Source organism: Marmota marmota, unplaced genomic scaffold, assembly GCF_001458135.2.
Source record: "Marmota marmota marmota unplaced genomic scaffold, marMar, whole genome shotgun sequence".
In the NCBI taxonomy this organism is placed as follows: domain Eukaryota; kingdom Metazoa; phylum Chordata; class Mammalia; order Rodentia; family Sciuridae; genus Marmota; species Marmota marmota.
In genome coordinates this window covers 12,761,906-12,787,759 of record NW_025999982.1, presented here as the reverse complement: position 1 = coordinate 12,787,759, position 25,854 = coordinate 12,761,906, and the positions used below count along the sequence as shown (strand labels likewise).

At 35.9% G+C, this 25,854-nt stretch overlaps 1 protein-coding gene across 3 annotated transcripts in view; it reads right to left on the bottom strand.

Annotated features, from left to right (window-relative positions):
* The window catches only part of Runx2 (RUNX family transcription factor 2), a 115,039-nt gene that overhangs the window by 16,876 nt on the left and 72,309 nt on the right, over nucleotides 1–25,854 (bottom strand). For all 3 annotated transcript variants that reach the window (XM_048805410.1, XM_048805407.1, XM_048805408.1), the window contains one exon: nucleotides 17,814–17,975. In XM_048805410.1, coding sequence (XP_048661367.1) covers nucleotides 17,814–17,975 — 162 coding nt within the window. The remainder of the gene's footprint in view (nucleotides 1–17,813; nucleotides 17,976–25,854) is intronic.

Here is a 25,854-nt window from a genome sequence, read left to right as displayed (position 1 = left end):
AAGGAAGGAAGGAAGGAAGGAAGGAAGGAAGGAAGGAAGGAAGGAAGGAAGGAAGGAAGGAAGGAAGGAAGGAAGGAAGGAAGGAAGGAAGGAAGGAAGGAAGGAAGGAAGGAAGGAAGGAAGGAAGGAAGGAAGGAAGGAAGGAAGGAAGGAAGGAAGGAAGGAAGGAAGGAAGGAAGGAAGGAAGGAAGGAAGGAAGGAAGGAAGGAAGGAAGGAAGGAAGGAAGGAAGGAAGGAAGGAAGGAAGGAAGGAAGGAAGGAAGGAAGGAAGGAAGGAAGGAAGGAAGGAAGGAAGGAAGGAAGGAAGGAAGGAAGGAAGGAAGGAAGGAAGGAAGGAAGGAAGGAAGGAAGGAAGGAAGGAAGGAAGGAAGGAAGGAAGGAAGGAAGGAAGGAAGGAAGGAAGGAAGGAAGGAAGGAAGGAAGGAAGGAAGGAAGGAAGGAAGGAAGGAAGGAAGGAAGGAAGGAAGGAAGGAAGGAAGGAAGGAAGGAAGGAAGGAAGGAAGGAAGGAAGGAAGGAAGGAAGGAAGGAAGGAAGGAAGGAAGGAAGGAAGGAAGGAAGGAAGGAAGGAAGGAAGGAAGGAAGGAAGGAAGGAAGGAAGGAAGGAAGGAAGGAAGGAAGGAAGGAAGGAAGGAAGGAAGGAAGGAAGGAAGGAAGGAAGGAAGGAAGGAAGGAAGGAAGGAAGGAAGGAAGGAAGGAAGGAAGGAAGGAAGGAAGGAAGGAAGGAAGGAAGGAAGGAAAAAAAAAAAAAAAAAAAGAAGGAAGGAAGGAAGGAAGGAAGGAAGGAAGGAAGGAAGGAAGGAAGGAGAAAAGGAAAAGGGAAAGGGAAAGGGAAAGAGAAAGAAAAGAAAAGAAAAGAAAAGAAAAGAAAAATGAATATCTGCAGCCTATGAGGAAGGTAGCAGGAGAAAATAATTCTAGAGCACTGGTCCAACAGTAGGAAATGTGGGTGCTGGCCTCAACACTGCCCCCACTGAGCAGGATGATGAGAATGGAATTCCTTCTTCCTGACCAACATGTTATCCAGTTAAAGGAGGGAATTTGACTAACTTATCTCCATGGGCTTTTCAGATCTAAAAGTCTGATTCTGCTACAAATGAGACAACTCTGAGAATTCCAAAACTATCATCAAAAATTCTACTAGAATTCCTGTAAAGAGAAGTCCCATTCATTAAAAAATAGCATTACAGTTTTCAAAATGAGGTGATAAACTTACATACCCAATGAACAAAAAAATAAAAACAAAAAAAAAACTAGGTTTTCTCTCCAGTTACAAAATGTCAATTCAACATTTTAGAATATTTACCCATAAAATAAAAATATGTAATTATTAACAAAACTTTGTAACACAAGCCAAAATAAAATAGAAACACCATTAGTTTTTTAAGAAAACTTTTATCATTAAGGTAAATGGAGGTTAAAACTAATGTTAGATTTACACATTCAATGAGTAATGTGAGCCATTTCTTTATTCTTTGTTCTAGATTCTTTAAGCAAATTGATTTAAGTTATCTGAAGTTAAATAATTTTTATATCAACATTTCAATTCCTACAAGGTAGGATATGCTGATATATATAATTTAAGTAGCCTTAAATTTCTTTTTCTTATATATAAAAACACAGACTTTGAATTTTAATATGCCATTAATATGAACATTTTAGCTTCTAGAATAAAATGTTTCTATTTATAAAATTGGGAGGTAGACTATTTCCACTACTATTTCTCGTTAGAGATTTGGTAAGTTTTACTTTATTTTGAGTCCCCTGACCTGCATCAAGCATGTGTGCTGGCTACTCAGTAGGAGCTACTGGTGTTATCTAGTTGTGGCCTTTAAGAACAGTAAAATATTGGGCTGGGGTTGTGGCTCAGCGATGGAGCGCTCACCTAGCACGTGTGGGGCACTGTGTTGGATCCTCAGCACCACATAAAAATAAATAAATAAAATAAAGGTGTTTTTTTTTTTTTTTTAAGAACAGTGAGATAAAATTCTTCTTTGGATGATACCCAATTGGGCTTCTGTAGCAAAAGTCTGATTTTGAAGTAGAGATTCCTATGATAAAGCATAGTAGGAAAAAGTATATTATTTGGAGTCAAAGACCTGGGGTTAGGTTTTTATTCTCCCTCTCTTTCACATGTGACTCAAGACAAGTCTTTGTCTCTAAGCCCTAATTTCCTACTGGCAAAATACAAACCATAATGATAGTGATACTCCAATGAGTTGTTGTAGTGATTAAATAAGATAATGTCTGTCAAAGTGTTTTCTATGTATTTAAAACAATTAGTTACATAGCATTCACATTGTTCTAGGTGTTATATGTAATCTAGAGATGATTTAAAATACATAGGAGGATGTTCACAGGTTATATGCAAATACTGCATCTTCTTATATAAGGAACTTGAACATCTGTGGATTTTTGGTATTCGCAGAGGGACCTGGAACCATTTTTATTTTCAACTTTAGACTTGGTTGGTATGATTATTCCCATTTTTCTCTGCACTTAATTTGTCTTAGGTTCTAATATGGTATACTTCATCTCTAAGCCTTAAATAATTTCTGCCTTCAGAAAAGCTACTATTTCAGATGATGTGAGTGTCCTGGGTCTTTTTAATTTCCTTACTCTCTGGAGTTCCTGAACTACAGCAGAAGATGCTTCTGAAGATGCCTCCTCCTTCCTGCTGGAGTCCTTAGTTCTTTTCTTCATGTTCTTTGCACCTGTCCAAGGCTCTGTCTCCTGGCTAACACTGCCTCTGGGCCGGTGCCTTTGGAGACAGTATCTTGACAGGCTAACAGAGTATACTTGTCAGTTAACTGTGATGGGCCATGGGCCTCTTTACATGCAATGTGGTGCTGTGGGAACTCAACAATACTAACACAGAGACTGTATTTTTATCTTTTTATTCTTTTCCTGTTTCTCTCAGTGATAACCTCATTATTATATTTTTAAAGCCTCTTTGCCACATTTTTAGGTAACTTAAGCATTTTCATTCAATGTGAATGGCTCTATTTCACTTTCTACATAATCCAAACTGGTTCTGTTTGACTTCTAGAAACCTTCAGGAATATTTTTTCAAATTTTCAATGAGAAGTTCTATAATATGCAGTTTAAAATTTAACTTTATTAAAGTATTTGTAGGAAGACCCTTAGGTGGGGTTCACTTTGATGAAATAGTTTTTTAGTTACCAGGAAGCATAGTAAAGAAGAGCAAAAGATGCAAATTAGCATCCATTAGGGACCCATGGCATAAGCTGTGGTTCTATGAAGCCAAAACCAACACTTCAAATACCAGCTTCGGAAACTACAAAGAGCTGAAATATAACCGTATCTTCAGTTTTCTAGCTTTAAGTTCCTTAATTATGTATTTAGTTACCTATCTCTCTAACCCATTTTTGAGATGATTTTCAATAATGTAGTTAAAAAGATCAGTAAAAAGCCATAACTGGAAAGGACTGTGAGGATGAGCAAGCCTAGCCTCTCATCTTCAGATGAGGCAATTTAATTATAATACATCTGTACCAATAGGATTCAGACCCTCTGGCTCATGGGGAGAAAACACCCATCTTTCTAGTATATCACCCTCTTTTTATAGCTTATTTCTTTTAAAAATTACTAGACAATTTTTTATCCAGTGGCTCATTATTTGCTATTTGTCAGTCTGGCTTTGCACTCTCCTTACAGTGATTTTTTTTTTTAACTTAGATTCTCTTTTACTGTACCCTTCTAAATAAAAAGGCCACAGAAAGGTTGAAAAGTACATCTGTCAGCAAAAGAAACAGCAGATTTGTCATCCAGTTTCAACCTATAAAGTTTTCAGAGCTCTTAGAATTATTCTTTATTTCCTACATGGATTTCCTTTGAATGGCATCTTCTTCTGGGTCCTTTGAACTTCCAAAACTCAAAATAAAGCCATCAAGTACAGTTTCAGTAGCTTAGTGCACTGGGGAATGTGCTTTCTAGGTCCTGACTCTACTGTTCTCCATTCTTTTAAAATAAACCAACAAACAAATGGCTCTAGTGATTTTCAATACCCACACCTCTGTGTTTTGGGATTACAAGCAGAAGAGGAAACACGACCAAGCTCAGCAGGAATTTTGTTACTTTTCAAACAGGAAATGTAGGAAAAACTGCTCATATATCCATAAGGTCTTGAAGCTAATTTCTATATCTCCCAAATTGAAGATTTTCATGAGGAAGAAGCTCTTTTTTAAATTTTTTTTTTTGTAGTTATAGATGGACAAAATGCCTTTGTTTTGTTTGTTTATTTTATGTGGTGCTGAGAATCAAACTCAGTGCCGTCACGCATGCTAGGCAAGCACTCTGCCACTGAGCTACAGCCCCAGCCCAGAAAGAAGCTCTTTTTAGGGCACAGTTAACGGATCTGAGGAGGGAGTAATGGCTTAGTACAACAGTTATGCCGACAGCTTTCTCTTTTAATTATAGCTTGTGGTTAAGGTTCTGCTTAGAATGAGTTCCTCATCCTTAGTTAAAGAGCCTTTCTATTTCAGATGTGCCCCAATTTCCCAGTCCTCTAGGAAGAAGCTGTGCTGGATGTCTGTTCCATTCATGTAGAGGACAAGTGCTAATATATTGCTCAGCTTTGAACTTTTCTCAAATGCAGGGTTATTAGCTTACAAGCTGGAGTTACTACTAGTCTCTTGCTCAGCATTCTCTTTACTTCAAGGACACTGCCACACACCACCCAACATGACCAGCAGAGCCAGCTTAGTCACACCTGGCAATTTTTATTTCAGTCCATTTTAAAAGCGGCAAAAGGAACTGGTGTGAAAAAGCTATGAAAGATAAGAAAACATACTACCTGCATTTTAAGAGGAAGAGAACATACAATACTCAAAATTCATCTCACCATTATACACTACTAAACTGAAGTCTGGGTTTACACAGTGCCAAAGAAGGGACGCTACTGGAAATAATCAGATTATTGTTAATCTGATTTTTGAAAATTAATAATTTTTAACCAAACCAAACAATTTGGTTCTTAAAATAGATTTCTGGACTGAATTTTCCAGGTGGGTGGTTCTGTACTCACCTAATAAGTCAAGTAATTCCTGCATTACCACTTCATTTTGGAGTGTATGAATAGTATCAAAACAATAATTAAAAATTTATAAGATGCAATATTACTCCTTTCAAAGTAAACTAACAATTGGGAGAAAGCATCTACAAAAGGCTTTTGATGACCTAGCCAAATGCTCTTCTCTCCACTCCAGCAGCTCCATCCCACCACTTCTGGGCAAGCCACCATCCTTCCATAAGAGTGACTGCCACACCTACAGACCACACTCTTTTCTTCCTTCCTTACCCACTTCTAATTCTCTACCCAACAGTGAGAGTGGTCATTTGTAAACAGAAATCAGTCTGCATCATGGCTCTGCTTGACACCTGACAAAGTTAACACTGCACACAACAGCAAATCCAAAACCCTGATCTTGATCAGTAGAGGCTCTTGAAGTCCCTGACTTCCTGTCGTCTACATACTCCAGCCATGGGGCATCCTTCTTGAACACTCCAAATCCTTACTACCTAAGGGCTCTTTCACTAGCTTTTCTTACCACCTGGAATGTTCTCCCTTCTCCTGATCTTCACAGTGCCAAGTCCTTGTTATTAAGATCTCAGCTCAAAGACTGACTCCTCATCACATCACCTAGTTTTACTTTTTTCATAGTACATATCTATCTCTGGTTAATATTTTCGTATTTTCAATTGCTTTCCTTTCCAGTAACAGCTAACATTTACTGAGTGCCATTACTCTAAGGGCTTTACACATTCTTTAAACAATCTTTTGAGGCATTGTTTAAAGTATTACTATTATCACTGTTATTACCATATGCCCATTTTTCCAACAAAGAAATGAGGAACGAACCAGCTGAGTAAACTCTGCAATGATACAGCTAGTGGGTGAAGAAGTCTGGACTTGCACCCAGGAAATCAGGTTCCAAAGACTAAGTGTTTAATCTCTATGTCATAAGCCAATAGCAAAAGCTCCATGCGTTTTTCTGTCTTGTCCATCAGGATCTACTGAGTCCATTTAGTGAGTAGAACAGTGTTCAATGAATGAGTGAATTTAATGTTGGTAATAATTTGTATTAATAGACATTTTTATCATGTGATCATAAAACACTAAGACAAAAATGGTTCATTTTTTTTCTGGGGAGTATACTTTATTCACATACTTAAAATCTATAACTAGTAAAAGGAACTCTGTTGTGATTCAAATCACACTTTCTCTAAATATATCTAATTTCTTCAATATAGAAAGCCTTTCCTCTGATCTCATATGTTTTCTTAACAGAATTCACTTTTTTTTTTTTTTTTTTTTTTTTGAGGTAGAGTCTTGCTATACTGCCCAAGCTGTCTCTAACTCCTGGGCCCAAGCAATCCTCCTGCCTCAGCCTATTGAGTAGCTAGAATTACAGATACGGATTACTGGTCCCAGCAGAATTTACTTGTTCTTGTGTCTTGGTAACTCTTGGCTCATTTCTCCAGAAAGATAAATTATACCTCATTATAGCCATTCTCAGGTAAAGAAGATTAATGCAAATAAATTACATAAAATCGTATAAAATATCAATAAAATAAAGTTCCTTAACTTTAAATTAAATCTGGGGTTTAAAATCTGTCCATGGACTGTGTTACACACACACATATATGGGGTTTCACCTTAAGCCTCTACTGGAATCAAACATCAAGTTCTAGATGTATAACTTTTTTACTTTAATCACCTGACCTTAGGTTCTTCCCTTCAGAATCTACTGAAGTGCAAAAGAAAGATTTTCTTACCATCAATCTGTAGTTATTCCTATTAATTTAGTTCTTCAATGAAATACTATCCTAGCCTTTGTTGTTATTATTGATGATAGTATTTAGTTTTCTGATATAATGATTACTAAATCTTTCCTGTATGAAAACCTACCTTTTCAGGCTTTAATTTAGAAAAACAGACATCCAAAACTATGCTATGTTGGAAAACATCTTGCCCAACTAACTCAGTTCACACACAGGAAACTAAGACCCATAGAAATCCAGTGACCTATTCAAGAACCTAGGAGCACATCCAAAGTTAAAAGAGAGGCTCCTCAATTCTTAGCTAAGCTCTGTGCCCAACACACTGCCAACAATGCTATGAGTGTTTAATCATGAGGCCATATGCCTGGATCTTGGGGAATTGTCTATGGGAAAATGTTTTCCTGATAAACCAAATCAACACAATTTTATGGAATGACTATTATTTTATCAGTATTGATTTAATCGTCTTTTGAGATGTACGTTCCAATTCAAATGCTTCAACCATTTGCTGTATTACAGAAGTTATCTGAGGTTTTATGAACTCTTAAAAGGATACCTGTGACACTTCGAACGTCAGAGGACAACTTTAAATTTCTCTGTTGTCTATTCAGAGGGTCAAACTCAACTCTTTCCTCTTTGGCATCTTTTGGTCAATTCTACATGTACCTTTAAAGCCATGCTGAGAATATGTCATTTTTCCAAGGTGTAGTCTAGGAAATTAGGGGTTTGTTTCCTTATATGCCACAACATTATTGTCAGATTTTTTTCCTCTTTTCTAAAGCCTGGTTTTATTTCCTTTGTAGTTTTTATTTAGATAAGATCCTTCTTAATTGTCTATGGATTTATTGTGACCACATCAATGGATTAATTATTGATTTATCATGAATCACTGCTCTGCTTGGCACAAGGTAAAGTGTGTTTATAACCATCATTATTATTTGTTATTATTATTCTCTTCACTATATAGCATTATTACTAATTACCACAGGGAGCTGGAACAGTGAACATTTTGGTTGGAGAGAGAGCAGTAAACTTCAGATACTGAAACACTGGTCTTATTCTAGTCAATCATGCTTGGTTTTATTTCTAAGTTAGCCACTAAGGCCACAGTCTCTCTGGAAAAGACATGACATCTTCCTATTTAAGGAAAAATATCCTTTGAGATATTAAGGAATAATGCTACCTGGGCCCCATTTTATTTTAACTTATATGACTTTCAGGGATTTGAAATTCAGTAATTTCTTGAGTCACATTAAAAAAAAAAACAGTAATTTAGACAGTACAGTCATTCAAATGGGGTCCTTGGTTTACNAAAAAAAAAAAAAAAAAAAAAATATATATATATATATATAATCTTATATATTCTGGTCATATCTTTAAAAACATTATGAAGCCACACACAACACAGGTAATTTTTTTCAAGTTGAAAATATAATCATTGAAGCAACTCAAAGTATCATCAGTACAGAGGGAATGGATTTTTAAATTTTCCTAAAGGAAATGGTTTTAAAGTGGTTATAGATGTGAATTAATAGAGCAGATGGGTAAAACAAACAAACAAAAAGTTTCCTTTCACTAAAATCCTGGGCATTCTTTGTTTATTCTAACATCTGCACAGGCTGGCTACATGATAAAACTGTGTCATATTGGCTTTCTGTTGTTTTCTTGGTAAGACTAAAAATTTCTTGTCTTTATGTCTTTTTCATTCCTTGCCTGCCTAAGCACATTTTAGGTATATGCTAAATACTTGCTGAGCTAAATTGAAATGATTCAAGTGAACTGAAAAAAGGATTCTTACCTAGGAAGGAATACAAGAGGCTATTATCGTATGACATTATTAAAGTCTATAAAGCTCTTGGTAGGCAAAAATTATCACCTGAATTAAATGTGATAAGCCTAACAAGAACAATTGGAAAGTATCATACACGGATTTTTAAAAGCAGCTTTAAAAAGTTAAAAAATGGGGAAAATGCAGCTTGACTGAGCGGACGAATATGAAAAAATAGTGCAATGTTGTCACCAAAAGAAAAACAGCCATTTTAGCCCACCCTAGCAAAGGCTAAAAATAAAGGAGGAGTTCAACTCTGGTACCAGGCATTAAGACGGACACTGATAAACTACAGTGCACCCACAGACCACTGACCATGACAGTGAGGTGACATTAAACCACATCCCATAGGAAAGATTCAAAATGGAACAGGAGTATATAAAAATTCCAACTTGAAGAAGGTAAGAGTTCATGAGAAATAATAGTTGTCAAAACCAGAACTTTTGCTCTGTTTTAGAGGAATACCTTTGCCTTTGGTTTACAACTTAGTTAATATAATTTCTATCATTTCTCAGAAAAAAAACTTTGACACTTTATTACATGATGACTATAATTATTGTCAGATTCTAAATTAGAAATCAAAAATACTATTTGATCATTTGATTTCAAACTGGACCTAAAGTATGTCTTGGCATTATTACTAACTGTTGCTAACAGTTCTGGAAACAGATGTAGTCTTGATATGTGTTCTAAATATGAAACACATTGCAAAAAGTCTTAGAGACTTTAAAAAATATATACTGCTTATATACACTCTTACTGCACTATTTCCTGTCCTTATCAGTAATAAAGTTTCCCTTGTTTTGCCCTTTCTTATTCCAGGTGAACAATATCTTGTTTCTTCTCTTTCCCTTTCTTCTTCTACCTGCCCTTCTTCCTTTTTTTTCCCTATCTTCTTTCTCACTAATACTTGTTTCACTGCACATTACCAAGCACCTACTATATGCCAAAAACTGTGCCAAGCTATAAGGATTCAAAGGCACTGTCCTTGAGAAGTTTACTTTCTATAGAAAGAAAACAGCACATAATCAAAATATTATACTAAAAGAAGATGTGTACACATTAGAGGTGTGTCCAAAATATAGAGATGACACAGAGCAGATTCTAGATAAGAGAATGATTCACTAAGAGAAAAGTAGTAGCTGAAATGGGAATTCCTAAGAGGAACAACAGGATCCTCCCTACCAATGCAGAGAAGTGGGCTGCATGGAAGTAGAAAGCAGCATATGGCATATTTCAGAAATGCCAGGCATCTGCAAGAGAAAAGGAGCACTCTTTAACCAAAGGGTCAAATATTCTTGAAGGTAGCTAAGTAATTGCATAAATGGATTGTTATCTTTAACTAGGTCTATTTTATACTTGAGTTGATTGATATAAATGACTGCCTAAAGGTGAATGTTTAGAAATGTTATCTATGAGCAAAATTAAGAAAAATATTTTAATTAAAAAAACAGACTAAAGATACTAAAGATATGGAAAACCATTTGATAACAGTTTCTATGGCAGAGGAACTACTTCCTTAGGAAGAAATGCATAAAATATTTTCTAACAAGAAAGATCACTGACAAAGTAACAAAAGGAATTAGGGAGATATTATTTCTAGGTGCAACGAGAACATCCTTATGTTTTTAAAATTACAACAGCATCCTTACAAAATAACACTATTAAATAGCAGAAAAAAATGCTCCCTCCTCTTAAGCTATGAAAAGACATGGAGGAGACTTAAATACATATTACTCAGTGAAAGAAGCCAGTCCGAAAAAGCTACATATTGTATGATTCCAACTATATGACATTCTCAAAAAGGCAAAACCAAAGAGACAGTAAAAATATCTGTAGCTGCTAATTTTTCTTAATTTTGCCCATTTCTAAACATTCTCCTTTAGGCAGTCATTTATATCAACTCTCCTTGGGAGGAGAGAAGAGAGGGCAAGATAAATAGGGGGTGTATAGGGTAGGGAAACTATTCTGTATGATTCTGTAGTGGTGGATACGTGGTAGTATACATATTGTCAAAACCCATAGTATTGCATAACACTTTGAAGGAAGCCTAAGGTAAACTATAGACTTAATTTCCTAACAATGTATCAATATTGATTCATCAGTTGTAACAAATGCAAGATGTAAGTAAAGGGGACAAAGTAGAATAGAAGATAATAGGGGAGATGTGGGAACTCTGTACTTTCTGCTCACTTTTTCTGTAAACCTAAAACTAGTCTAAAAAATATGTATTGATTTAAAAACACATACATAATATCATTTTTCTACTCTTTTGAAACTAGTGATGCAATGCAGTTTTCCACTGGCATTCACTTGGTAAGGTAAATTTCTTTACTAAAAGTCCTAAGAACAAATGGACAGATGTCATCTTAATCCTTGCAGAACCTCTAGAGTCATATAGATGGGCAATTTTGAGTAATTCATTTATACAGGACCACTGAGACACAATAAATGAACTGATTTTTCTTCAAATACCAAAGAATCTTTAATGACATTGAAAATAAAACTCTGGTTTCCTAAGTTAAATTGCCTCAACCTTCTTCTCAGATACAGTGCACCAGAGAAACCATTGTATCATGAGAAAATTAATACTTTTGGTGAAATGAGGCTCACACTCCCAGGTTTACTTCTATGAAAAGGAGACTATAGCAAATCTTTCAATAAAATTTACAACCATGTGTTCACCATTCCTGCATAAGCATGATTCCTTTCATTACTAAATCTTTTCCCTATGTGTGGGTGGTTGTACATGTGTCAGAACTAAATCCTCACAACAACAACTGACAAGAACCATGTATAAAACCAGAGTCAAATTATGTAGAGAGGTTTCATTCTGAGCTTTCGTGCCTCAGTCTAGCTACAAATAACTGTAATTAGTCATATAATCAAACTTAAGTCAATTTTGTAAGCAGGGTCAACTGCCTCCAACTGATCTAGCAGGAATAGAAACCACTTCTTTGGTCCTCAGCACAAGTAAATCAAAAGTTAGAGTAAACTGAGATCCAAGTTAGATTAAAACACATCTACTCTTGTCAAAAGATAATCTATTTTTAGGGAAAGAAAGCATAATAAATTTTGACTTACAGAATGCAAAAAAACATCCAATCAATCATGGTTGATAAAAATGAATATTAAGCATTCCATTGTTAACACAGGGCTTTGCCTTTGTTTAGGGTCCATTAAATTTAATAACTTCCCCCTCTGTGGCTTTAAACAGAGAACTTCTTCAAAATAAGAGCAGCTCCTATTAAACTTAATTACTTGCCCGTGGCTGCTGTGGCAGAGGTATGTTTACCAAACAGGTGGCTCTTAATAAAGGAATGGGTCTGTAGTAAAAAGTAGATGTTTTATTATGGTTACTTTAACTTTCTGGTTTATTAGTATTAATTGCTGGAGTTTTCCTTTTAACCTTTCTTAAGGCGTTGTTCCCTCCTGTGCATTAGAGCTGCTAGGTTAAATGAATGCTCACATATACTTGGCACATTACTGAAGCTGCTGGTTTCAAAAACTTGACTCAGGGGACTTGGTAAAGACTAGGTTACAAGGAACTTTTTTAAGTGAACAATATCAAACACCACTGGGTTTGAAATTACATAAAACAATCCTCCTGACAGACCTCCAGTAACCAAATGCATTTTTCCACTGGCAATTTCTAGATTTTCTAGTAGTGATAAAATAATTTCTTAGTTAACTTTACTTACTAGACTAATGACTATTCTTTGACCTTTGGAAAGAGAAGTTTGATAACTGAGAGTCAGAAAAAGGAATAATTCTTCAATAGTCCTGTGCAGTTAAGTGAAATTTTTTTTAAATATTTTGAATGAAGAAACTCAAGACTATCTGCTTAAATAGTATTTTAAAAAACTTTCAGAGATATTATAGTTCTTAAATTTGTTCTATGTTTTAAAAATCTCACAATTACGGAGAAAAATCTTCCATATAACATGTAGTGACTTTCCAGAGCAACTAAGGCAGCCAACGTCTATGACCCTTCCCTATGCATTTCCAATGAATATCTCCAAAGTTTCTATGATTCCTCCAGAGAGCATCAGAGAAGTACACAATAACCAAGATCAGAGACAAATATGTATGTAAGTCCCTTCCACCTCCTGTGTGCCAAACAGTGGGACAGTGTTGGGTCAATCAAAGCTATTTCATTCAAATGGGTGAGATGGGGAGGAGTTATGTACAGTAAAAAAAAAAATCACATAGTTTCTTCTTTAGGAAAATTATTAATAAGAGTTCATATCTGACCTTCAAGTCAAGAACCAGACTCTATAAACAGTTGTGCCTCTTTTCATGATAGGATTATTACATAAATACAAATACACTTTGAAGGTCAGCAATTATTTTGTAATAACCTCCAGAAAAGTAATTATAATCTTGTGTCAAGCTTCACAAGTGCTTTGAACATCCAAAATGCCATGGATGATATCATTACAATTATAAAGACATGCAATAGTTAGGGTTGTGTACAATTTGCTGGTCCTTGCTTTGTCACACCATGCACTTTTAACAGACTCACTTAGAAATAACTTTGGTTACCTCTGTATAGTGAAATATTCTTTTAAGACCATATAAAATTGAGATGACATATAAAATCATTTGGGGGATAAAGGATGGTACTTAAATACAGCTTATTACATGATAAGACCATACTTATCATAGTAAGTGAGGGGGAGGAGGACCAACTCCCACAGGGCTGCTTCAGCACTATAATGTCATCAGACTGGCTTCTGATATGTAGTATTTAGTCTTTACAATTTAACTGAGTATAATCCAAACACATTACAGTAAAGTAGACCCTACTTGTCAATTGTGTGGCAATTACATATTGTTCAGTTATAAACCTATAATCTATAACTGTTATATATTTATTTTTTTCTGTGTGATGGGGTTCAGGGCATTGAACCCAGAGGCATTCTATAACTGAGCTACATCCCCAAACCTTTTAATTAAATTTTATTTTCAGACAGGATTTCACCAAGTTGCCAGGGTTGGCTTCAAATTTGTAATCCTCCTACTTCAACCTCTCCAGAAACTGAGATTACAGCTATATGCCACTGAATTCAGCTCTATTATGATTCTTGTTACAATATTTAAGGTATATAAAATTAAGGAAATATTCCTGAGTCTTTATATTGTACTCTGAACTTTAAAATATGTAGTATACATCTTTCTCTGCAGTTAAGTAGGGATTGTAGATAATATACCTTTATCGTTTTATTTTATCTTTATTTCATTTATAATTTCTTTCCAAAAAGGATATGATGAAGGCTACAGGAATTAAATGATATAATATCATCATCATTATTATAATTCACTAAGTTCTAGCACTGTGCCACACTTGAAACAGTATTCTGAAGGAAGAAGAATAATAAAGGAAATTGTAAAATTAGGTCCTCTAAAGATCTTTAAATAGATTAAATCATGGTCTTTCTTTGACATGTTCTTTTAGGATGAAACACAATTTCTTTCTTCCTAAAAAGATCTTCCTACAGAATCTTTCTTTATTCCTCTAAGCCCTTGGAACAGAACATTATCATGCCTAGTCAAAGTAAGTGTAACTCAACATTTTCTATTTTATGACATAATTAAATAGCTATTTTTTCTTAATGTTTTATTGACCTTTTGGGAATAGCACCTAGTTGCTTTTAGCCCTTTAAATATTATTTTAAATCTACATAATAAAAACAGTAAATGTGTGGGTACTTTTTTTAATTCTACCAAAATTTATTTAACTTTTTCCTATTTTAGGTTCTCTTCAATTATTCAATATTTTTTAAATATATCAGTTGAATTTATTATTGTATTACAATGTCTTTCCTTTTTATTGGTTCTTTTTAGTTATATGTAATATTAGGATTCATTTTGATATAATTATAAAAGTACAGAACATAATTTGCTCTAATTTAGTCCCCAGTACTTCTCCTTTCTTCTATTCCTCTCTCCCTGTTTCCTTCCCTCTAAATGTATTAAGTACTTCCATGCACTATGTACTGTGTTAAGTGCTTTCTGAATGCCATGAGAATATTAGCTCATTTAAATATTTAAATATTCCAAAGGACTTTATTTTCTATGTGTTCTGTGGTGATCCATTTTTTAAATCCCCTTTAAAAGTTTAAAATTTTGTTTACTTGATTCATTTAGGCCAAGACTTGCCAACAAATTATGTATGGATATATAATTTTTAAAATATCAGCTATGATCTATTTGGCACATACTGTATGTCAGGTCTATCCTGAGTCCTTTATACCCTCACAATAATTGAGGAGATAAATATTTATCCCTATTACAAATAATAAAATCAAGTTTCAGACAAGTAAGAAGCTTGCCTGATATTTATAAAAGCTATAATTCAAACTTGGATCTGTACCTCTAATCTTACTATGTAAGTGAAAAACTGTATTCTTTCTCATCCAAAAATCATATATATAAGGACTGATTTCTGTTCATGAAAAGATGTACTGCTTTGGAAAGCATCTCAAAAAGGGATCACAGGACTGTTTAGGGATGTTGATGGAGGTTTATAGCTTAGCTGCCCATGTTACAGGGAAACAGCAGTTGTCCCAGGAGTTGTCTCAGTCGAGAGAGTTTTATTTACTAAGACATTGAAGCTCACACACACACACACACACACACACCTCATTATGAAGTCTCACTTGTAGAAGGCTCTATAGTCATGGATCTTAAGGATGGAGTTAGATATTGAGGAGAATAATAATAAAATAGAAACTGTTTAACCTGGCCTCTAGAAACCTATGAGTCAGGCTCGACTCCAAAGAGGTTCTCAGGATGGGTCCCAGTGAAGTAAAGAAGGTGCCCACTCCAGACATGACCCCCAAGTCCATCAGGCAGTGCTCCAGTGTGCAGGCACAACTCCGCAGCCAAGAGCAAGGTCAGGTGAAGCAGGGTTCCTCCAGTTCCCTGACAGTCCATGTCTAATTGTTTCTTCCTGTTTCCCTACATGCTGACAAGAGGGATTTTCTGTTCTCTGTATGTTTATACAGAACCTCCCACCTTGGCCCCATTTTACTTCTTTACCAATAACTCACAGAGATGCTCGTGAGGAGAAAAAAACTAGATTAAACTCACTTTTAAACCAGTTTAAGCAGGAGTTCATTTCTACATTTGGCCAAAGATCAATAAACAGCTGTATAACTAACCAGTTATCCTACCCACTTCTCTGTGGAACAGGAAGAGTTATGGTGTGTTTTATAGAAATTTTTAAGAACTTCTCAATAAACTGACTCAAAATAATCTGACTTGTTCTTCACTACACATGTAAATGATAAGCTGTGTTGACTATCTGTTCAAGCAGCATCCTTTCAATGTTATTGTCAATGGTTTTCCTGGTGAATTCACATACAAATACACTTCGGTAAGCAAATGCTATAGATAAGTGTCTCTATAACTATAACGGTCCCCTGAGGTTTTTTCTTCTAGGTACTGCTACAGAAAAAAAAAAAAAAAAGAGCAAAATCTGCTTCAGTTGCAGAGGGTTGGGCAGACGGAAGCCCAAAGAGACCTCTACACACAATAAATTTGCACAAATTTTGGCCCTATGTAAAATAAAACAGATTCTTGGTATGAAATACTGAAGGAAGGACCAGAACTAACTCAACACCTTCAAATTCTGGGACTTCACCCCCACACCAGCTTTTGTTATCCCATTCTGTGCCTACTCCTCCTTTCCTGTTTTTTTAATTAACATCTGCCTAAAGGAGATAGAGATTCCAGTCAAGGGAGTTGATAACTAAAAGTCTATACTCTGCACAATTCTCCAGTAAATACCGTGTGATTCATAAAAATAGTAATAGCAATCATAAATGAAAAGTGGTTTTCCAAAGACTCTTGCAGTTCTCCCTCCACCCCTGTTTGTTCCCTACTCACCCCCATGGAAGTCCATCTGCTGCAGAAAATGTGAAGGCACTAGGACCAGAGAGACCTTTCCTGCTATTTGCTTGAGAAACAAAGCTTTCCCTCCTCCCAAGGTGAAAGAAATAAAGGAGTCTGAACTAATCAAAACCTGCAAGCCTGCTGGTGGAGCTTCAGCTTGTCAGTGATGCAACTCAGCGGAGAGAGTAACGGCTTCGAACTTTGCAGAAAATGAGAGAGGGAGAGAAACAGAGACAGAAACACAAAGAGAAAGAAAGAAAGGCATTAACCTGGCCAGGAGTCACTCAGGTGCTTGGGGCCCGAACGCTGAGAAGACAGTCTGGCAACATGGGATGCAGTATGTGTGTGTGCTTCTATGCATGTGTCTTTAGCTATTCTTACAGGGGACAGCATTGTAGTTCATAGGTCAGGGTGAATGGACAGATTGTTTTTCTTATTCAAAGGACTCAAATGATTGGCTGAAGGCCTTTAACTTTTCTTTACTTGTTAGCCTAAAGTCTTACTGACATTTTCTGGCTCCCTATGATGAATGTGCCAGGATAAGAAGGAAGCAGCCATGTTCTTTTAGCACATGTATTTCCACCATGAGGCATAAATTTGTTGGGTACCTTTTAAATAGTGGATTTGTGGGTACTGAGGCTACCACATTAGAGTGACAGCAGTGTGCTACATGCTTCCTGGAAAGGCTGCCTTGGTCTTGAGTGGGCCACTCATGGGCCACACATTGCCTTCTGGGACTCCTCCAGGCTTCATTGCTCTTCAAATGACTAGTTTCTGATAAGGATCCTAAGTTTCCAGGGTCTTTGTGTGTGTGTGTGTGTGTCTCTCTCTCTCTCTCTCTTTTGAAACTGGCTAGAATGGAAACCAGGCATTTATAAGTCTTTAGGAATAGTGGGCTATACCATCCATCTGTAATTTGGTTTACAGGCAGATGTTAGGAAAAGAAAGGAACACAAGCATAGGAAGGCATAAGACCCTCAGGAGAAGGCCCTAGTTGCGAGATAGTGCCCCCCCCCCCACCTCAACAGGATACTAACTGGGTGACATTAAACACGATCTTAAGAAAAGTGTGCCAGCTCTGGGGATTTTCAGTCTCTGAACTTAAAATGTTCAAATGTTTGATAATCCCATAATTCAAAAGTCCCAGTTGCTTATTGTCATTCCCTTGCTCACATGCCTCTAATAGAGAGTTACTGTGAGCACAACAGATAAGACAGGCTTGGTCCATCCCACTTCCCCAACCCCTGCACCGGGGTGGGTTTTCAGTTAAAGCTCAGTCTTTACCTGAAATACGCCTGGGCACATCGGTGATGGCAGGAAGCCCAGTACCCCGTGTGGAAGACAGCGGGGTGGTGGAGTGAATGGATGGGGACGTCATCTGGCTCAGGTAAGAGGGGTAAGACTGGTCATAGGACCACGGTGGGGAAGACTGTGCCTGCCTGGGGTCTGGGAAAAAGAAGAAGAAGAAAAAAAAAAAAACCTTTAGTATATCAGACACTGAAGCCTTAGAAACAAGCAATCCAAATTTAGAAAGGGTAAAGCAGAAAAAAAAATGAGAACATATAAGAAATAACTCTTCCTTACAGCCTCACTCTTGAATGCCCTGAAGAGCACAAAGCTTTCTAGACTTCAAATTCTACTGAAAGCAATGACATGGATCATACATGAGGACTATCGGTCTCTCTTATATATAAATATTTCCATTTGGATAGTTTAATGTCATTTAGAAAACAATCTGCTCTGGTTATTTTTACAGAGTGGAATTTATTTTACTTATTTTCTGTGTTCTTTTGAATTCCTCCATTGATACATTTTTATTTTTTTTAAAGTTAGAATTTCATTTTTTGAAAAATTAACTTGGTTAAAGAACATATACTGTGTCCTTTACTATTACATATCCAGGTACTATTAGACGTGCTTTTTGGTTTTAAAGTGCATGATTCCATGATTGCAGCACTGTCCAATCTCTTCCCAGGCATGTCAATGGAATAGTACTTTCTAGCATAGAGATCAAGGGATGGGGTAAGAGTTAGAACAGAGGTAGCAACATATAAAAGGAGTAGAAAAGAGGAGAGCAGGTTTAAGAATTCCTGCTAAATTAAACCAGAAAAATAACCTTTAAGAAAAAAAGCAAACTTAATTTCAAAGTCAACTCCATTAAAAACCAAAAAGCTTCATTGCCATCCAGTTTTAATGTTAAGCATATGAGTTTCTAACAGTAAGTGACTCAAAACAGGAGAACAGGGAAATGTTTTTAATCTGATTGAAAAGTGTTTTTAAAATGTCACATATCTGGAATGTGGCCTAGTATTACCTACAGTCACTATAATAATAAAAGTAATGGGCAGAAAATATTAGTTAGGGTTAATTGCTTAGAATAAACAATGTCTTTTGATGCATCTCAATGGAGTTTCTTGGAGGTAAAAACTCAAAGCCAAATAAATTTATTAAAAGACCTTCAGTCCATATAAGAAAAAAAGGTAAATTTTCTATATGTTCCTAACATAAGAAAGCGTGCACTATTTCAAACGGTTTTGTTTACTTGAAGACTAGGCGAACAAAATCATAAGCAAGTTTCACTTATATGTTTTAAAAATCTAATAGACCAGGCTGTTTACAGGACAGCTTGGTATATCAGAAAATGCATGAACTTCAGAATGTTCAGAATTAGGGTCAGAATTAGTTCTGAGATGACTTCTTTCTGTATGACCTAAGTTAATTACTCAGTCTGAGCCTCCATCATCTAAAAAAAGGGAGGAAGGATTACAATAACTCCACATCACAGGGTGTAAGATTCACATGAGAAAACTATCATGATGAAGACTAAAATGGGAGATATTCAGTATGTATAAATTCTCTTTTTAAAAAACAGCTCTTAGGAACATAGTGCTAGTTCCATGTTTAAAACACAGCTGAACTGGAATGAATATATTTGGAATAGACTTAAAATTATCACCTATCACTCTTTGAAAATGAAAAGCTTAATTTTCAAAAACTATTAATGTATTTAAACAGTTAATTTAGGTTTATCTCTAAAAATAAAAAGGAGCATATAATAAAACAAGGATTTTCACTGAGATGATTCCTCTTAAAGTCCCTCGGTGTTTCTATACAGTCAAAGCAACTGAGTTTCAGCTATTTCTTGTTTATTTGTTCAATTCAGAAACAATTTATTTAAAGACTGTCTAAATAGGACATACTTCCTTGAGTGGAAATAATTAACTACATCTGGATATTTATCTCATGCTAACTAACATCAACAAAGAGAAAAATTGTATCCAATTGAATTTTAAGGAATATTTACCTAAGTTTGAAATTTGAATAAAAAGTGCAATAAATGGTCAACATAAACTTTTCCTTCAGAAATCTCAAAGATACTTGATTATTAAAAGTAATGAACTTCTGGGCTGGAGCCTAGCTCAGTGGCAAAATGCTTGCCTAGCATGCATGAGGCACAGGGTTCGATCCTCAGCGCCATATAAAAATTAACAAATATAATAAAAGGCATTCCGTCCATCTATAACTACCAAAAAAAAACTTAAAAAAAGTAATGAACTTCTGAGTTTTAAAACTTTCAACACTGAGGTTACATAGACTGGCAATATTTCAAATGTGAGTGACTGGTCCTTATTACATATCTGATACTGACATACTTCCTTGCCTTGCCCTACAAATATAATTCACTATTCATGGAACTGGTAAACGGTCTTCATATGGAAAAAGATTCATTCCTTACAATTCAGGAAAGCAACCTCCTAAAAGCAAGCCTACTTTCAAGCAACATTTCCAACAGACAGAAATGACAAGAACCACATAGCTAAATGAAGTGGGCACAGGGAATTTGAGTTCTAATATAACTTCATCAGATAACACCCTAAGCAAGTAGTTTAACCTGTATGTCCATTTCTTTATCATGAAATGGTGCTAGTAGTGGGATAGGAACCTTTGCCTAAAAATGGAGGAAAAAATACAGGGAAATGTAAAGAATGACTAAAATGACTAAAGTTAGTTTAAACATGTCACAAAGTAATTAGGGTACTTAACTTAGATGTAAGAGACATTCTTATGCAGAAAGGCAGCCCAGTACAGTGGGAAACAGGTGGGATTTTTTTTTCAATTGTAGATGGACACGATGTCTTTATTTTATTTATTTATTTTTATGCAGTGCTGAGGATCAAATGCAGTTTCTCACATATGCTAGGCAAGCGCTCTACCACTGAGTCACTATCCCAGTCCCACGGATAGGCTTTTCTAATGAGAGAATCTGAGCTGGAGTCTCAGCTCTGCTACTAAAAATCTGACTTCACCTGGGTTATCCATCTTTATGAATCTACTGTTTCTCATCCAGAAATTAGGCAGTGTAACACAGCAACATGAACACGGCAAAGTGGCTGAGCATACTGACTGGGCAGACAAACCTAGACTAGAATTATAGCTCTCTACTGTGATGATCAAGTCACTTAAACTTCTGGGGCCCCAGTGGCTCATTTGTAAAATGAGAATAATGATATTTATTGTGTTTCTTGAGCACTACATGAACTAGGCCACATCTGATAAAAGTATCTGACACTCTCAGCACAAATTAAGTAGATAAATAAATATAAATGCTATCTATAAAATGACTACAGTAATAACTACTGTTGTGATTGTTTGGAAAATTAGATGAGATAATAAATGTAAAAGCATTTTGATAACTGTAAAGTACTATATTAAAACTATTATTGTGCATTTTAGGAGCTCACATGGCCAAGGCTCAGCCATGTCACCTTGGGTTCTTGCTTAATGCTGCTGAGTTTTAATTTCCTCATCTGTAAGGTGAGGGTAATAGTACTATCTCAGTTGGATTCTCAGAATGAAAATCAAATAATATATAGTGAATGGCAAGTCATCACCATTATTCCAAAAGGCTAAAAATCTGACTTAAGCTATCTGGGGTGCTGGGTTTATCTAGTGTTTTTCTTAAAGATTTCCAAGATCAGGTTCAGTATAATTAAGTGTAAGGCCTTACACATAATAGGTACTTAATAAACAGATATTGAATGAACCTCCACAGTGGCTTGAGTAATGGAATATTAAAACAAGGTTATAATTAGTCATTCCTTAATTTCCTCTTCAGCTATGAAACAGTTGTATCACTGAGGTTTTAGATTTTACATAAACTTCCTGGCTGCCAGAATATATACTTAGAATACTCTATTAAAAAATAGTTTTGCTTTTTTAGTGAAGACCTTTCCTGAAGATATCCCAGATTAGAAAAAATAACTTCTCAATATCCCTAAACAAGTGAAAAGCTCTTTGTTTTTGGACTCTCAGAGGACAGGCTATAGTCTAGCCAATCTCTTTCAAGGCCACTGTCCTAAGATTCTATGATAATGATAAAGAGAGAGAATTCCTAAAGAAAAATAAAATACAAGAAATGCCCCCAAGGGATTCCCTAGCTCTGATACAAGCATGTTTAAAAGGGGCAGAAACCTTAAAAAATTCAAGGCAAGAATCTCCAAATACCCCATGCACTGTCTGATACCCTGAGAATGAGTCGTCATCAATCTCATCTACACGGTTTTTGGACTGCACAACTGGACAAATATAACCTATCTAAGCTTCAAGCACCCTCATCTGCAAAGTGAGAAGAAATAAGAATACCTCTTCCATAAAGTTTTTGTGAAGATTAAGTGAGATAATGTAATAAAGAGCTTAGCACATGAAAAGAACCAAATAAATGTTGACTACAATTAGAACCTCTACCTTCACTGAACCTGTATTTGCAATCAGCCCTTACCCTCTTCTTTTGGCGGAGGAAAATTTTCAGAGAGAGTCCTGAGGTTAGTACGTTCATAATTTGAAAAATAAAATGGTGTTAGTCATGTAGATATCCCTTATGATCTTGTTTTATTAAATTATTTATTTATGATGGAGAATGCAATTCATTTCATATTCCCTCATGATCTTTTAACCTTAATCACATTCATTCTCAGTCTTGGTAGCTTCCCACAAAGAGAAATCCGCATCTTTTTAGTATATTTTCAAATACTGTACCCTTTGACTTTTTCAATTTGTAGTAAAAAAAAAAATTGCTATAAAATATTTTGACTTGCTAAGTGCTCAATCACTAAGAAAAATATAATCCTATCATAAATATATAATTACAGCATATTTGCTTTCTGTGAACAATTATTAATGCTTACAGTAGAGAAAAGTTACCTTAACCTGATCTCATGAAGAATTTCTGAACTCAGCTTCCTGAAGAAACCTGAGACTTCTGAGATTCATTCTTAACTTGGATGAGTCAGAGCAGGTGATAGTTGTTTTTTAGCCCTCAACAATCAATCCTAAAGTCACTAAGACTTTAGGGCCTTAGGAAGACATAGGGCCTTGCTATGCAACAACCTACAACTAATTAACCATGAATAAACATGAAACTGTCCTCATCTCACCTCAAGTCCCACAGAGCAAGTATAACCCATGCCCTTCCCCAGCCAGAGGTACTTTGAATATATCTTTGTCTTTCTGAGTTTGCAGAAACTCAGAGGAAGTATCATGCACTACAACTCACAGCATAAATAAGTACAGCCTTGATTTCTACATATCTGAGGTGTTGACGGTGGCCTTGAGGTTACATCCTGGGTGACGTGTAATTAAGTGAAGGCATTTACTTATTTTCAGAAGATAACTCTATATAACTCTATATTTCACAGAGAACACCAAAAAAATGAAAACTGTTGTTGAAATTTAAATATTCTTACGTGATGATTTTAAAACTATAATTAATTCTTTTTACAATGGAAATTGTCACAAACCACATACATGTTATTTTTATCACTAGGTTACAGAAATTTAAAGTATCAACATGTTTTTATAAAAAGATGACAGCTTAAAAAAATAACCCTCAGAGTGTATTTTTTATGTGCTTGGGAAATCTGAAATACTAAATATCACAAATGCATTTAAATATAACTTCACCTCCATTTCTCTGCAAACTTCTATCCTGCCACCTAAAATAGGGAGTTTTCAAGGGAAGTGGAAATCAAATTGGACTGTAAAAAAATTGAGAGACAAAATTAGGTCTTTCCTATATAATGGGCCTGCTGTATTTACAGGAAGTATGTGATTAATAAAATGCCTAAATGAGAGAGAAGAGAAAGCACCAGAGAACCGAGTTGCTCCTAAAGACCATGAAGATGATGCAAATGAGAAAACAGTCCCCAGTGCTGTGAAAGCAAACTAAAACCTGCAACCAGACATATGTGGCCAAGCATTTATTGGACCCCTTATATCTGTAATTGCATAACTCTAGAAGAAACTGTGGTTTCCTTTGTGAGAGTAGACCAAATCCAGCTATTAAGAGTCAGATTAAATTCTCCTCTCCTGTCTTAGGTAGAAGTCACCAAAAGCCAGCAAAGGGCACCAGTCATTTGACATAATGAATTCCTTCAGCATTTGTTTCAATTGAGGCAAAGTCTATCACAAGCATGTGTTTTTTATTTTTTTAAAAGCTCCAGAGTTAGGAATGAACAGTGGAGCACCAGTGTCAGAGTATTCCTTCTAGGGTAGTGTGCCTTCAGCTTAGACTTCCTGGAGAGTGCTGGCATCTGCCATCTACTCTACAAAGCCCCCAAAACCTAACAATACAGACTGGAATGTACCCAGGTATGTTGGAGAACTCTAACTGGGAGAGGGGTGGCTCATATATCTCAAACTACCTTTCATCAGGCAAAAATGAAGACAACCACTGATGTAAACCTGGGACATAAGAAATCAAACTGTCTTCTTTGAGCTGGACCAGCACTTTTGAAATTCAATCACAGGTACAGGGAAGAAGATAGGGTAGGTGCACACTTCCTAAAATGACATATAGAGTAATGGGCTCTAACAGTCTTTAAACTTTCAAATAACTGGAAAACCAAATTTCGTGTCTGCATAACTGAACTTTAAACACTTGAGGTCACAATAAAAAAGGAGGGAGTAGGGCAGATGGTTATGGAGAAAAAGGAACCACAGGAAAATGAACTAACTGCAGGAAGACTTGTAGAATTCCTTTCTGGTAGATTTCAGTCGGGGAAGCAGAGCAGGAAGAGAGCTTATAAAAGTCCAGTAATGGGTCCACATGTAAGCTCAGAGGTTGCTGTTAGCAAGTGTTTACCTCCCTTGGTAAACTCTTTGGTTAAATGTGTAGGTATGCAGAAAGGTCTGCTTTCCTAAGAAGCACTCATGAGGCACACCATGGACCTGGTGCTAAACTTCATGTAGGATGGGAGCAAACAAGTCAACAGGGGCAAACCCTGAGATAGCATACAAAATGTTTCCTCCTGTTTGTGCTGCCAGTAGGCTTCTGGGTAAAATGACTCCTCAACAGCCAGAGGTTTCAGCCAAAGCTCAGTATGTCTGCAGTGAACACCTCCTCTGTTTGAGGAGTAGGGTACAATCAGAGATTCCCCCATATTCCCACCCCTTATCCTCCACTCAAATTGGGCTGTGTAAACCTCAAATATTTCTTGAAAAAAACTCAAGTATTTAAAACAAAGTATATAAAGCATCTTGTAGTTCAGAACTATGCCTCTTGATTACTACCAGGGTCAAATATGGTCAATAATCTTAACATAGGGAAGCAAATTTATCATTTTCTATTACCTTTTCTGTCATATTATTTTTTCTGTCATATTATTATCATTCATCATATAAATATTTTCATATTAATACATACAGAGATTCCTATTTCAAAACAATTTACACTGAATACTAAATGTTAAATTCTATGTCTTCTCTAAGAAACCTTCTAGCTAGACTGGATTTTTTTTTTAATGACTCTCTCCAATCACTCCTGGTTTTCTTGACTAAAAGGAAATATGGTTTAAAACAAACAGCCTCTTCAAGCATAGGAAGAGCACAGACTGGAGATTTGGGTACTACCTATGCAGTTGTGGACCAATAAATTACCTTCTCTGAGTCTCACTATTTTCACCTATAAAATAAGAATAGATGAGTTATCTCTAAAATGTTTTCCAGCTATGAAAATGATATGATTCTAACTATGATTCAGAAAATCAAGCTCCCTAAACTCAGTTCTTTATGGAGACATCAGTTTTAATAGAAACTACTGAAGTCAGCAGATCTGGGGTGGCTGATAGGAGCTGATAATCTTCTTATGGAGCATTTGGCTCATATCAGCAAAGCCCCCTAACTGCCTTCTTGTCTCCACCAAGAGCCTTCTCAAACTGACTAAGGTAGTTACTAGAATCATTTGGCAGGAGACCAAACCAATTGATTCACAGAGTTTTAAGCTGAAATTTGAGAAAAAAAAGCAATAAGCTGTTTGAATAAAACTGGG